At 51.0% G+C, this 14,054-nt stretch overlaps 1 protein-coding gene across 1 annotated transcript in view; it reads right to left on the bottom strand.

Annotated features, from left to right (window-relative positions):
• Positions 1 to 14,054, bottom strand: part of smc3 (structural maintenance of chromosomes 3) — a 32,045-nt gene that overhangs the window by 2,945 nt on the left and 15,046 nt on the right. The window contains exons 22-26 of the mRNA XM_004066330.4: positions 9,869 to 9,976; positions 7,191 to 7,299; positions 6,487 to 6,734; positions 5,590 to 5,802; positions 5,168 to 5,356 (exon numbers count right to left, since the gene is read on the bottom strand). Coding sequence (XP_004066378.1) covers positions 5,168 to 5,356; positions 5,590 to 5,802; positions 6,487 to 6,734; positions 7,191 to 7,299; positions 9,869 to 9,976 — 867 coding nt within the window. The remainder of the gene's footprint in view (positions 1 to 5,167; positions 5,357 to 5,589; positions 5,803 to 6,486; positions 6,735 to 7,190; positions 7,300 to 9,868; positions 9,977 to 14,054) is intronic.

The following is a 14,054-nucleotide window of genomic DNA, read 5'->3' as shown; positions in this document are numbered from 1 at the left end:
GATCTAGACAGGCTAGAACGCAGCAGTGTTAGATCTAGACAGGCTAGAACGCAGCAGTGTTAGACCTAGACAGGCTAAAACGCAGCAGTGTTAGATCTAGACAGGCTAGAATGCAGCGGCGTTAGATCTAGACAGGCTAGAACGCAGCAGTGTTAGACCTAGACAGGCTAGAACGCAGCAGTGTTAGATCTAGACAGGCTAGAATGCAGCGGCGTTAGATCTAGACAGGCTAGAACGCAGCAGTGTTAGATCTAGACAGGCTAGAATGCAGCGGCGTTAGATCTAGACAGGCTAGAACGCAGCGGTGTTAGACCTAGGCAGGCTAGAACGCAGCAGTGTTAGACCTAGACAGGCTAGAACGCAGCGGTGTTAGATCTAGACAGGCTAGAACGCAGCAGTGTTAGACCTAGACAGGCTGGAACGCAGCAGTGTTAGACATAGACAGGCTAGAATGCAGCGGCGTTAGATCTAGACAGGCTAGAACGCAGCAGTGTTAGACCTAGACAGGCTAGAACGCAGCAGTGTTAGACCTAGACAGGCTAGAACGCAGCGGCGTTAGATCTAGACAGGCTAGAACGCAGCAGTGTAAGACCTAGACAGGCTGGAAAGCAGCGGTGATAGACCTAGACAGGCTAGAACGCAGCAGTGTTAGATCTAGACAGGCTAGAACGCAGCAGTGTTAGACCTAGACAGGCTGGAACGCAGCAGTGTTAGACCTAGACAGGCTAGAACGCAGCAGTGTTAGACCTAGACAGGCTAGAACGCAGCAGTGTTAGACCTAGACAGGCTATAGCAGTAGCTTTAGACCTAAAAAGGCTAGAACGCAGCAGTGTTAGATCAAGACAGGCTAGAACGCAGCAGTGTTAGACCTAGACAGGCTAGAACGCAGCAGTGTTAGACCTAGACAGGCTAGAACGCAGCGGCGTTAGATCTAGACAGGCTAGAACGCAGCAGTGTTAGACCTAGACACGCTGGAACGCAGCAGTGTTAGACCTAGACAGGCTAGAACGCAGCAGTGTTAGACCTAGACAGGCTAGAACGCAGCAGTGTTAGACCTAGACAGGCTAGAACGCAGCAGTGTTATATCTAGAAAGGCTAGAACGCAGCAGTGTTAGATCTAGACAGGCTAGAACGCAGCAGTGTTAGACCTAGACAGGCTAGAACGCAGCAGTGTTAGACCTAGACAGGCTAGAACGCAGCAGTGTTAGACCTAGACAGGCTGGAACGCAGCAGTGTTAGACCTAGACAGGCTAGAACGCAGCAGTGTTAGACCTAAACAGGCTAGAACGCAGCAGTGTTAGACCTAGACACGCTGGAACGCAGCAGTGTTAGACCTAGACAGGCTGGAACGCAGCAGTGTTAGACCTAGACAGGCTGGAACGCAGCAGTGTTAGATCTAGACAGGCTGGAACGCAGCAGTGTTAGACCTAGACAGGCTGGAACGCAGCAGTGTTAGACCTAGACAGGCTAGAACGCAGCAGTGTTAGATCTAGACAGGCTAGAACGCAGCAGTGTTAGATCTAGACAGGCTAGAACGCAGCAGTGTTAGACCTAGACAGGCCAAAACGCAGCAGTGTTAGATCTAGACAGGCTAGAACGCAGCAGTGTTAGACCTAGACAGGCTGGAACGCAGCAGTGTTAGACATAGACAGGCTAGAATGCAGCGGCGTTAGATCTAGACAGGCTAGAACGCAGCAGTGTTAGACCTAGACAGGCTAGAACGCAGCAGTGTTAGACCTAGACAGGCTAGAACGCAGCGGCGTTAGATCTAGACAGGCTAGAACGCAGCAGTGTAAGACCTAGACAGGCTGGAAAGCAGCGGTGATAGACCTAGACAGGCTAGAACGCAGCAGTGTTAGATCTAGACAGGCTAGAACGCAGCAGTGTTAGACCTAGACAGGCTGGAACGCAGCAGTGTTAGACCTAGACAGGCTAGAACGCAGCAGTGTTAGACCTAGACAGGCTAGAACGCAGCAGTGTTAGACCTAGACAGGCTATAGCAGTAGCTTTAGACCTAAAAAGGCTAGAACGCAGCAGTGTTAGATCAAGACAGGCTAGAACGCAGCAGTGTTAGACCTAGACAGGCTAGAACGCAGCAGTGTTAGACCTAGACAGGCTAGAACGCAGCGGCGTTAGATCTAGACAGGCTAGAACGCAGCAGTGTTAGACCTAGACACGCTGGAACGCAGCAGTGTTAGACCTAGACAGGCTAGAACGCAGCAGTGTTAGACCTAGACAGGCTAGAACGCAGCAGTGTTAGACCTAGACAGGCTAGAACGCAGCAGTGTTATATCTAGAAAGGCTAGAACGCAGCAGTGTTAGATCTAGACAGGCTAGAACGCAGCAGTGTTAGACCTAGACAGGCTAGAACGCAGCAGTGTTAGATCTAGACAGGCTAGAACGCAGCAGTGTTAGACCTAGACAGGCTGGAACGCAGCAGTGTTAGACCTAGACAGGCTAGAACGCAGCAGTGTTAGACCTAAACAGGCTAGAACGCAGCAGTGTTAGACCTAGACACGCTGGAACGCAGCAGTGTTAGACCTAGACAGGCTGGAACGCAGCAGTGTTAGACCTAGACAGGCTGGAACGCAGCAGTGTTAGATCTAGACAGGCTGGAACGCAGCAGTGTTAGACCTAGACAGGCTGGAACGCAGCAGTGTTAGACCTAGACAGGCTAGAACGCAGCAGTGTTAGATCTAGACAGGCTAGAACGCAGCAGTGTTAGATCTAGACAGGCTAGAACGCAGCAGTGTTAGACCTAGACAGGCCAAAACGCAGCAGTGTTAGATCTAGACAGGCTAGAATGCAGCGGCGTTAGATCTAGACAGGCTAGAACGCAGCAGTGTTAGACCTAGACAGGCTAGAATGCAGCAGTGTTAGATCTAGACAGGCTAGAATGCAGCGGCGTTAGATCTAGACAGGCTAGAACGCAGCAGTGTTAGATCTAGACAGGCTAGAATGCAGCGGCGTTAGATCTAGACAGGCTAGAACGCAGCGGTGTTAGACCTAGGCAGGCTAGAACGCAGCAGTGTTAGACCTAGACAGGCTAGAACGCAGCGGTGTTAGATCTAGACAGGCTAGAACGCAGCGGTGTTAGACCTAGACAGGCTGGAACGCAGCAGTGTTAGACATAGACAGGCTAGAATGCAGCGGCGTTAGATCTAGACAGGCTACACCGCAGCAGTGTTAGACCTAGACAGGCTAGAACGCAGCAGTGTTAGACCTAGACAGGCTGGAACGCAGCAGTGTTAGACCTAGACAGGCTAGAACGCAGCAGTGTTAGACCTAGACAGGCTAGAACGCAGCAGTGTTAGACCTAGACAGGCTATAGCAGTAGCTTTAGACCTAAAAAGGCTAGAACGCAGCAGTGTTAGATCAAGACAGGCTAGAACGCAGCAGTGTTAGACCTAGACAGGCTAGAACGCAGCAGTGTTAGACCTAGACAGGCTAGAACGCAGCGGCGTTAGATCTAGACAGGCTAGAACGCAGCAGTGTTAGACCTAGACAGGCTGGAACGCAGCGGTGTTAGACCTAGACAGGCTAGAACGCAGCAGTGTTAGACCTAGACAGGCTAGAACGCAGCAGTGTTAGACCTAGACAGGCTAGAACGCAGCAGTGTTAGATCTAAAAAGGCTAGAACGCAGCAGTGTTAGATCTAGACAGGCTAGAACGCAGCAGTGTTAGACCTAGACAGGCTAAAACGCAGCAGTGTTAGATCTAGACAGGCTAGAACGCAGCAGTGTTAGACCTAGACAGGCTGGAACGCAGCAGTGTTAGACCTAGACAGGCTAGAACGCAGCAGTGTTAGACCTAAACAGGCTAGAACGCAGCAGTGTTAGACCTAGACACGCTGGAACGCAGCAGTGTTAGACCTAGACAGGCTGGAACGCAGCAGTGTTAGACCTAGACAGGCTGGAACGCAGCAGTGTTAGATCTAGACAGGCTGGAACGCAGCAGTGTTAGACCTAGACAGGCTGGAACGCAGCAGTGTTAGACCTAGACAGGCTACAACACAGCGGTGTTAGACCTAGACAGGCTAGAACGCAGCGGTGTTAGATCTAGACAGGCTAGAACGCAGCAGTGTTGGACCTAGACAGGCTAGAACGCAGTAGCTTTAGACTTAGACAGGCTAGAACGCAGCAGTGTTAGACCTAGACATTCTAGAACGCAGCAGTGTTAGATCTAGACAGGCTAGAACGCAGTAGCTTTAGACCTAGGCAGGCTAGAACGCAGTAGCTTTAGATCTAGACAGGCTACACCGCAGCGGCGTTAGACCTAGACAGGCTAGAACGCAGTAGCTTTAGACCTAGGCAGGCTAGAACGCAGCAGTGTTAGATCTAGACAGGCTACAACACAGCGGCGTTAGACCTAGACAGGCTAGAACGCAGTAACTTTAGACCTAGGCAGGCTAAAACGCAGCAGTGTTAGATCTAGACAGGCTAGAATGCAGCAGCGTTAGACCTAGACAGGCTAGAACGCAGCAGTGTTAGACCTAGACATTCTAGAACGCAGCGGTGTTAGATCTAGACAGGCTAGAACGCAGCAGTGTTAGACCTAGACATTCTAGAACGCAGCGGTGTTAGATCTAGACAGGCTAGAACGCAGCAGTGTTAGATTTAGACAGGCTAGAACGCAGCAGTGTTAGACCTAGACATTCTAGAACGCAGCGGTGTTAGATCTAGACAGGCTAGAACGCAGCAGTGTTAGATTTAGACAGGCTAGAACGCAGCAGTGTTAGATCTAGACAGGCTAAAACGCAGCAATGTTAGATCTAGACAGGCTAGAACGCAGCAGTGTTAGATCTAGACAGGCTAGAACGCTGCAGTGTTAGATCTAGACAGGCTAGAACGCAGCAGTGTTAGATCTAGACAGGCTAGAACGCAGCAGTGTTAGATCTAGACAGGCTAGAACGCAGTAGTGTAAGATCTAGACAGGCTAGAACGCAGCGGGGTTAGACCTAGGCAGGCTAGAACGCAGCGGCGTTAGATTTAGACAGGCTAGAACGCAGCTGCATTTTATTTGAGCAAAGAAAAAACCTTTATTCATCGTTTTCCCCAACAACAAAAACCTGTCTTTTTTAAGGCCAGATGATATTTGTTGGGGGAGTCTGGATGTTGGGAAACCTTTACTAGCCGTGTCGTTCTCAGTGAAACCCAAAACTCCTTACTCGAATGCCGACTCCGGTGAACTGGTCCACAGAGGGGACGCTGCTCTGTGAGCCGGAGCCCCTCTCGCTGTCTGCGCCTCCCTCTTCATCCTGGGACTGGCTGCCTTCAGCATCGCCCTTCTTCATCACCAGTGTGGCCTTCCCACCAGGAACCAGCTTCTGGAAAACCTCACTGAAGTTCTTGGACACCTGAGAGGAACCCAGATTGTCAGAATTTGAACACATTCCTGCAGAATGACCTTCTGAGCAGCGGCTGAACTTTCTAAAGCCAGACAAATGCAGGAGAGTTATTCTGAAGAACACTGTAATCCAGTAAAGACGCTGAACACTTGAAGATCTCCAAAGTCTTCCAGCCTTTCGGCCTGAAGACTGGGAGGATCACAGTGACTGCATCTTCCAGGTGCGTCTGAGGTGAACTGTACCTGTTTGAAGGTGAGCTGGATGGCCTCATACTTGCGCAGCTCCAGGACGTTCATGAGCTCCATGATGGACTTGTAGCCACGGTCGAGCTCATCCTGCCGCTTGATGAGCTTCTCTTTCTGTTCGGAGAAGTTGACGAACTGATCCAGAGCTTTCTTGTTGACGTGGCTGTACTTCTTCAGCTCCGTGTTGCACTGCTCCAGTTTTCGGAAGAGCTGTTGGAACGGGAAACATCAACAGCTACACCTCCACAATCCAACGCAATCACACACAGAAACGCTAATCAGTTCAGCAGCGGGGGGTTCAAATGCTGGATTATATTAAAAGCAGATTCCTTTTAACGTCTGCTACTGTTACCCAGAGGTTTACACGGAGAAGCTCCTTTCATTCCTGGTTTGTTGATGATGAACACTTTCATTTCTGCTCCGCCCTCTTGTCTAAATCAGACTAACCGTCCTGCGTCAGATGGAGTGTTTATGGGAAAGTGTGAAGCTATTTTCAGCTTCATCAAGAGGAGAAGCTCTCTCCCTCTGTCCGTGCACGCACACACACACACACACACGCACACATGAATGAATCAGACGGTTATGAAAGATGCAGCCAGGTCCACTCATCTTTGTCTTTGCTCCTGAGGCAGCTGGCTGCAGCTGAAGTGTATTTGTGAGTCACTGCTGAGTGGGTGGGCTGTCGAGGTCCTGCACTTGATCCTCTGATGCACTAAAAGACTTTTTTATGTATATTTTGGGCATTTGCTCCTCAGTGGATGGAAATGCAAAAGCTCCTGGAGCTTCATGACCGTGGAATACTAGCTTTGGCTAATGTTTGACTCCGCCCACGCCGCCGCCTGCTTTCATCACTCAAACATGAGCGGGCCAGTTGCCGCGCGTCCGTCTTCATACCTGTTTGAGAGTGAGGGTCTGGTACTTCTCAAAGGCCTCCTGAGGCAGCGAGCCCAGCTCTCTGATCTTCTTCATGCACTCCTCCTTCTTCTTCAGCAGCATGCCCTGCCGGTTGGTCATCTTCTCCAGCTCCTTGGTGTCATGGTTGATGGCGTCGTTCTGCTCCTTCTCAATGTTCTTCCAGCGCTCCATGCTCTTGATGTGATCCTTGATCTCTCCTTCCGTCTTGTCAATCAGAGAGTCCAGATCTGGAAAAGGTTGAGGACAAGTCCAACTCAACAGGGACCCAGTTTCAGGTGTCACATAAAAACAGATGAGAAAGACCTAATTATGAACAGCGTCATGCTGCCAGTGTCTTTCATTTGTTAGGGTCAACCATGACAGATGATTCCCTGCAAGTGGGTTCTATTCAGAGACCAGTTTCTGACATCTGCACTCAAACAACTTTTCTGGAACCGTCCGTCCAACTTTATCTGGACCGCATTTTTTCTCCATCTGCAGCTGGAACCAAACCAGTGGGACAGAGTCCCAACCCCAGCATGACGCTCTTCTTCCATCAAAGCCAGGGTCAGCGGTTTGAGGGTCAGCTCCCTCAAAGATGTGGGATGTAACCGGTAAGTTTGTCAAGCTCATCTGTTTTAAGTGACAAATAATTACACAACTATGGAAAGGTCTGGAGATGGCCTCCATCCTTCCGTACGTACCTTCTGACCGCGACAGAGTTTCTTTGACGCGTTTGTTGATGCCGTCCAGCTCAGACGTGGTGGCCGTGAGCACCGTTCCTCCCTCCGTCTCCCGCAGCTCATTCAGCTCCTGAGAGGAAATGTCAAAACGCAAAAGTCAGAACAAAACAGTTCTATTCACAGACAATACAGTCATTTTTCCTGTATTGCTGTGTAGTTGGACCATAAGGCGCAGTATGAACAAACAAAAAAGAATGTTCTTTTTTAATAGATGAGGAGCATCAGATTACTGGGAGCACTAAGCTAAACAAAACTACCCAAAATGCCTACGGGGGCCAAGAGGACAGAGACTGTTCAAATGGTTAAAGTTTTTTTTAGAGAACTGTGTTGTTAATCATGTATCTCATGGGGGATCTCACTATGAGGACACGCCCCCCTCCGCTGCCCCCAGAGGCTTGTTTTCCACATGATGCATGTCCTGACCGGCAGACAGAAGGTGACGTCTCTCTGGAAGGAGGGACTTCCTTCTAGCATTATAGTCCTCCTCAGTCTGCCTCTCTGTTGAAGCGTGGCAAAGTTGCTGCTCGACGCCTGTCCAAAAGGGTGTTGACACCCCATGTGGGAGGAGCTACGACCAAATGTTTTTAGCCTGATCGCTTCATGGAGCAGCGTCTGCGTTTATCTCACGGAAGACGTTTAAAGATCAGATTTATTTATCTAAGAAAGTTCTACAAAAGCAGCGTTATTCACGTCTCCATGTCTGGGTCCTTCAGAGGACTTGCTTGTGCACCGGTGTGCGATCCCTGAATGCAGCTGTAGCTCTACTGAGCTCTGTAGAGGGGTCAGTCGGGTGTCCAGCCAGTGCCCGGTCGTACATCTCTTTTTCTTGGAGCTCCCAGTGCTCAACGTGGACGGCTGGCTGGCTTCCTGGTGTCACCTGGGTGGCAAACGGCATCTTGACCCATACGCCTTTTAGCTCTGTGGATTAGCAGCGCCCGCGGTCGTCTGGTTGGGGCTGACGCTTTGGGATGCGATAAGCCAGTCCAGCCACAGCTGAAAGAGGGCCTTCGCCTTCTCTTCTTTTCCTAACACGTTTCTGCATCGTGACCACTGTGATCCAAATAAACCTTTGGGTCCACGGGAACGTCGAGGAGGTGAGTCTTCTCCATCTGAGACAGACTCGATAGGTTCAGCCATCTCGCTCTCTCCTGGGTCCCCATGAGGGCCAGGGGCCGACCGGCAGCCTGGACAGCAGACGTGTGTGGGCGCAGGCCGAGGTCCGTCACCACGTACAGTTTGTCCCTCAGTTCAAAGGTCAGAAAGGCTGACATCTGCTCCTGTATTTCCGGCTGCTGCGTGAGGAGCAGAAATGATCCGTTCAGGCCTTTCACCGATGTGGCTACCGCCTTGCAGCCTTTTTGGTCAGCCGAGACTGAAACCCATCTGCTTTGGAAGGCAAGGCGGGGCTCGAGGAGGTTGTGGTGGGCCTCTGTGTCGGGTGAAGGTGAGACACCAGCAGAGGTTCCAGTGGAGGGATGTGGTCAAAACCATCCTCTTGAACGCCCGGGGGGGTGAGGTTCTAGGTGGAAAGTGGGTCGCCTCCTGCAGGCTCTCGAGGAAACACCAGAAGATCAGGCTTTCTGGAGGCGTTTCCATCGTAGCGAGACATGGAGGTCTCGTGGGGGCTTTGAGCCACTTGACACCCAGCTTTACATCTGCTTTTCTGCAGGCATCGTGCAGGTCCACCGCATAAGTCAGGTTTGTAAATCCACTACGTCTGCAGTCCTCCTCGGATCCGAGGCTGATCTCCAGAGTCAGTTTTGGCGCCAAGCAGTGTCTCACCACTCCAGGGGTGTGGCCTCGTCAGGCTCCTCACGGTTGCTCAGCGGTACGGCAGCCTCTAGCTGGTCGCCCTAAACTGAAGCCCATGGGAGGCAAATATCTGCGGACGCAGTCGGTTAACTCAGGCGGAGGGGGGGATTGGTTACCCTAATCATTGTTTTGTGGGGTTTGAGGGAGAGCCATGCACAGTGTTCACAAGGGACCGGAGAAGCTATCGCATCCTGGACCGTATGGTTTGCTTGGAGACAAACCAGCTACTCAACTCAGAGAAGGTAATGTGGCCTCGATGATCCAGTGATCAGTTTGCCCTCTGAACAGTTAAGCTACGCTGTTACAACAAAAGCTCTCCGCTTCTCGGAGCAAGCGTGTTGGACTGAGGAGGAAAAGGTGACGACCAACTTCTATTCTAGAGTAGACGTCACCTTCTGTCTGCCAGTCGGGCCGGGGAAAAAGCTTCAGAGGAAAACGCATGGGGAGGGGCGTGTCCTCATGGTGAGATACTGAATGAATGTAGAAAGAAAACTCTCAGCATTGTTCAGTTGTCCCACAAAAGACAAAACAATACACTAAATTCTTCAGGTCCTGATACAGAATATTAGGAGGCATCACTCCACCAGGCTCTTGATTCCAGCGGCAGTAATGCCCCAGATCCATTAAGCAATCCTGCTTTGTAGTTCCCAAACATTATTCAAGATTTTTGTAGCACAATCAGTTTGAGGTCAGTCAGCACAACCAGAATTCACACAAACTGTACCGTACACAAGACGCAGCGCTGATTTTAGGAAAAATGTATTAGGTTTAAAGTTTACGTGTCCCTTTTGGTCCAAAGAATACGGTATAAAACTCTCAAAATGTACCTGCTCCACTTGATCCAGTCTCTTCCGTAAGTTCTCATTCAGATAGGTCTCCACCCGGGTCATGATCCCCTCCAACTTGATTCTCTCATTCAGAAGTTGTCTGTTGTCCTGTGAAAACAAACCAACAGTATTTGACCCTCTGATGTTTGCACAAAGCAGAAACTTCCAGACACTGACTCTAATGTGAGGATGACATAACACTGCTCTGTCACATCTATTCTCACCCAAAGTATGAATTATGTCACCAATAATCAGAGAAACAGAATTTACAAGTGGGGGGCAGTGTTATGGGGGTGGGGGCTGTTGTGCAACAACAGTAGGAGGAGAGTGGAGCGAGCAGCAATGAGTTGGGGCAATGCCAGATTCCAGGAGCGTCCCACACACAGCTGCAGCTCTCCTCCATCATCTGAATACACTAGCAGGAGCAGCAGAACCAGAACCAACAATGGGAACTTTATAACAGACGTTTTCTCTGAAACCACGGTCGGCATTGATGGATAACAATACATTTCTAAATCTGTCCCTCCTCACAGGTGCAGGACGCTCTAAGAACAAACAAAAGCTGGCCCTCTCATAGCTGAACACAAATATATTCATCACTTCTGTACTAAAAGCCAATATTCATTAGCAGTAATGAGAAGGATGAGGGGGCTGAAGGAGGATGTTATCAAGTAACTGGGTTGCACTGATTTTGTCTGGAACTGCCGTCATCAAGTTTCAACCTGTAGAGAGCAGGTAACGAAAAACATAAAACACATCGCTCAAAGACAAGACTGAACATGTGAGGAAGATCAGTAAAAAACTCACAAAACCCAAAGGCACTGCAGGGAAAAAATGACTACGGAGCAACAAAGGTGGTCACTGCGGCTATTTACGGAGCAACAAACGTGGTCACTGCGGCTCTTCACGGAGCAACAAAGGTGGTCACTGCGGCTCTTTACGGAGCAACAAAGGTGGTCACTGCGGCTCTTTACGGAGCAACAAAGGTGGTCCCTGCGGCTCTTTACGGAGCAACAAACGTGGTCACTGCGGCTCTTTACGGAGCAACAAAGGTGGTCCCTGCGGCTCTTTACGGAGCAACAAAGGTGGTCACTGCGGCTCTTTACGGAGCAACAAAGGTGGTCACTGCGGCTCTTTACGGAGCAACAAAGGTGGTCACTGCGGCTCTTTACGGAGCAACAAAGGTGGTCACTGCGGCTCTTTACGGAGCAACAAAGGTGGTCCCTGCGGCTCTTTACGGAGCAACAAACGTGGTCCCTGCGGCTCTTTGCGGAGCAACAAAGGTGGTCACTGCGGCTCTTTACGGAGCAACAAAGGTGGTCCCTGCGGCTCTTTACGGAGCAACAAAGGTGGTCCCTGCGGCTCTTTACGGAGCAACAAACGTGGTCACTGCGGCTCTTCACGGAGCAACAAAGGTGGTCACTGCGGCTCTTTACGGAGCAACAAAGGTGGTCACTGCGGCTATTTACGGAGCAACAAACGTGGTCACTGCGGCTCTTCACGGAGCAACAAAGGTGGTCACTGCGGCTCTTTACGGAGCAACAAAGGTGGTCACTGCGGCTCTTTACGGAGCAACAAAGGTGGTCCCTGCGGCTCTTTACGGAGCAACAAACGTGGTCACTGCGGCTCTTTACGGAGCAACAAAGGTGGTCCCTGCGGCTCTTTACGGAGCAACAAAGGTGGTCCCTGCGGCTCTTTACGGAGCAACAAAGATGGTCACTGCGGCTCTTTACGGAGCAACAAAGGTGGTCCCTGCGGCTCTTTACGGAGCAACAAAGATGGTCACTGCGGCTCTTTACGGAGCAACAAACGTGGTCACTGCGGCTCTTTACGGAGCAACAAAGGTGGTCCCTGCGGCTCTTTACGGAGCAACAAACGTGGTCACTGCGGCTCTTTACGGAGCAACAAAGGTGGTCCCTGCGGCTCTTTACGGAGCAACAAAGGTGGTCACTGCGGCTCTTTACGGAGCAACAAAGGTGGTCACTGCGGCTCTTTACGGAGCAACAAAGGTGGTCCCTGCGGCTCTTTACGGAGCAACAAAGGTGGTCCCTGCGGCTCTTTGCGGAGCAACAAAGGTGGTCCCTGCGGCTCTTTGCGGAGCAACAAAGGTGGTCCCTGCGGCTCTTTACGGAGCAACAAACGTGGTCACTGCGGCTCTTTACGGAGCAACAAAGGTGGTCACTGCGGCTCTTCACAGAGCAACAAAGGTGGTCACTGCGGCTCTTTACGGAGCAACAAAGGTGGTCACTGCGGCTCTTTACGGAGCAACAAAGGTGGTCACTGCGGCTCTTTACGGAGCAACAAAGGTGGTCCCTGCGGCTCTTTACGGAGCAACAAAGGTGGTCACTGCGGCTCTTTGCGGAGCAACAAAGGTGGTCCCTGCGGCTCTTTACGGAGCAACAAACGTGGTCACTGCGGCTCTTTACGGAGCAACAAAGGTGGTCCCTGCGGCTCTCTACGGAGCAACAAACGTGGTCACTGCGGCTCTTTACGGAGCAACAAAGGTGGTCACTGCGGCTCTTTACGGAGCAACAAAGGTGGTCCCTGCGGCTCTTTGCGGAGCAACAAAGGTGGTCACTGCGGCTCTTTACAGAGCAACAAACGTGGTCACTGCGGCTCTTTGCGGAGCAACAAAGGTGGTCACTGCGGCATTTTAAGGAGCAACAAAGGTGGTCCCTGCGGCTCTTTACGGAGCAACAAACGTGGTCACTGCGGCTCTTTACGGAGCAACAAAGGTGGTCCCTGCGGCTCTTTGCGGAGCAACAAAGGTGGTCACTGCGGCTCTTTGCGGAGCAACAAAGGTGGTCCCTGCGGCTCTTTACGGAGCAACAAACGTGGTCACTGCGGCTCTTTACGGAGCAACAAAGGTGGTCCCTGCGGCTCTTTACGGAGCAACAAACGTGGTCACTGCGGCTCTTTACGGAGCAACAAAGGTGGTCACTGCGGCTCTTTACGGAGCAACAAACGTGGTCCCTGCGGCTCTTTGCGGAGCAACAAAGGTGGTCACTGCGGCTCTTTACGGAGCAACAAACGTGGTCACTGCGGCTCTTTACAGAGCAACAAACGTGGTCACTGCGGCTCTTTGCGGAGCAACAAAGGTGGTCCCTGCGGCTCTTCACGGAGCAACAAAGGTGGTCACTGCAGCTCTTTACGGAGCAACAAACGTGGTCACTGCGGCTCTTCACAGAGCAACAAACGTGGTCACTGCGGCTCTTTACGGAGCAACAAACGTGGTCACTGCGGCTCTTCACGGAGCAACAAAGGTGGTCACTGCAGCTCTTTACGGAGCTAACGTTTAATCCCCAGATGTTTCAATATTGCTAAAGTCCCACTCCGGTCAACTTTGATCCATTTTCAAAGCGCTCCCAGGGGTCTTTTCATTATGATGAAGCCGTTTTCAGCTAGAATTAAAAACCTGTCGGTTTCTAGGACATAGTTTCTGCAGAGTGGCAGATGTTCATCAAAAATTATCCTCTCCTTTTGTGGGCGAGACTGTAGTGATGGAGAAACCCCACCCACTCTTCCCCTCTCTGTTGCTGAGAGCTCTCTGTTTACACTCTCCCACTAGCTTTCAGCCCCTCGAACCCCAATCTGACATTATGGGGAGTAATATTGGGATTATCCAGCTGTACAGCAATGAGCCAGATAGCAGCTGTTGAAACACAGTCAACTATTCATTCATTCATTCATCTTCTTCCATTGTCCCTTTCGGGTCATGGGGCTGCTGGAGCCTATCCTGGCCACTTATGGGCGAAGGCGGGGGACATCCTGGACAGATCGCCAGTCCGTCGCAGGGTCACACGTATCACACGCCCATTCACTCTCACATTTACACCTTTGGACAATTTGGAGTGACCAATTAACCTATGAAGCATGTTATTGGACGGGAGGAAGCCGGAGACCCAGGAGAAAACCCACGCGTACACGGGGAAAACACGCAAAGTCAACTAATCCTGCATTAAAAATAAGAAACCTACATTAATTTGAGGAAGCATTCCCTCTCCAGTCTCCCACTGTCAATAAACTGAGACACTGTTTTCTCTCTGGTTTCTACCAGTTCCAGTTAAAAGTCCAGTTCTTCTCGGGCCACACAGAACCCGTTTCATGGGCGTACTGGCTGGAGGAGCAGCTCGCTTCAAATACGCCCCCTCTGGACTGTCGGTGAAGTGATGAGCATTTTCTAAAG

Source organism: Oryzias latipes, chromosome 1 (genome assembly GCF_002234675.1).
Source record: "Oryzias latipes chromosome 1, ASM223467v1".
NCBI classification, from domain to species: Eukaryota; Metazoa; Chordata; class Actinopteri; order Beloniformes; family Adrianichthyidae; genus Oryzias; species Oryzias latipes.
Note: the sequence above shows the minus strand (reverse complement) of the source record. Positions and strands in the feature narration are given on the sequence as shown.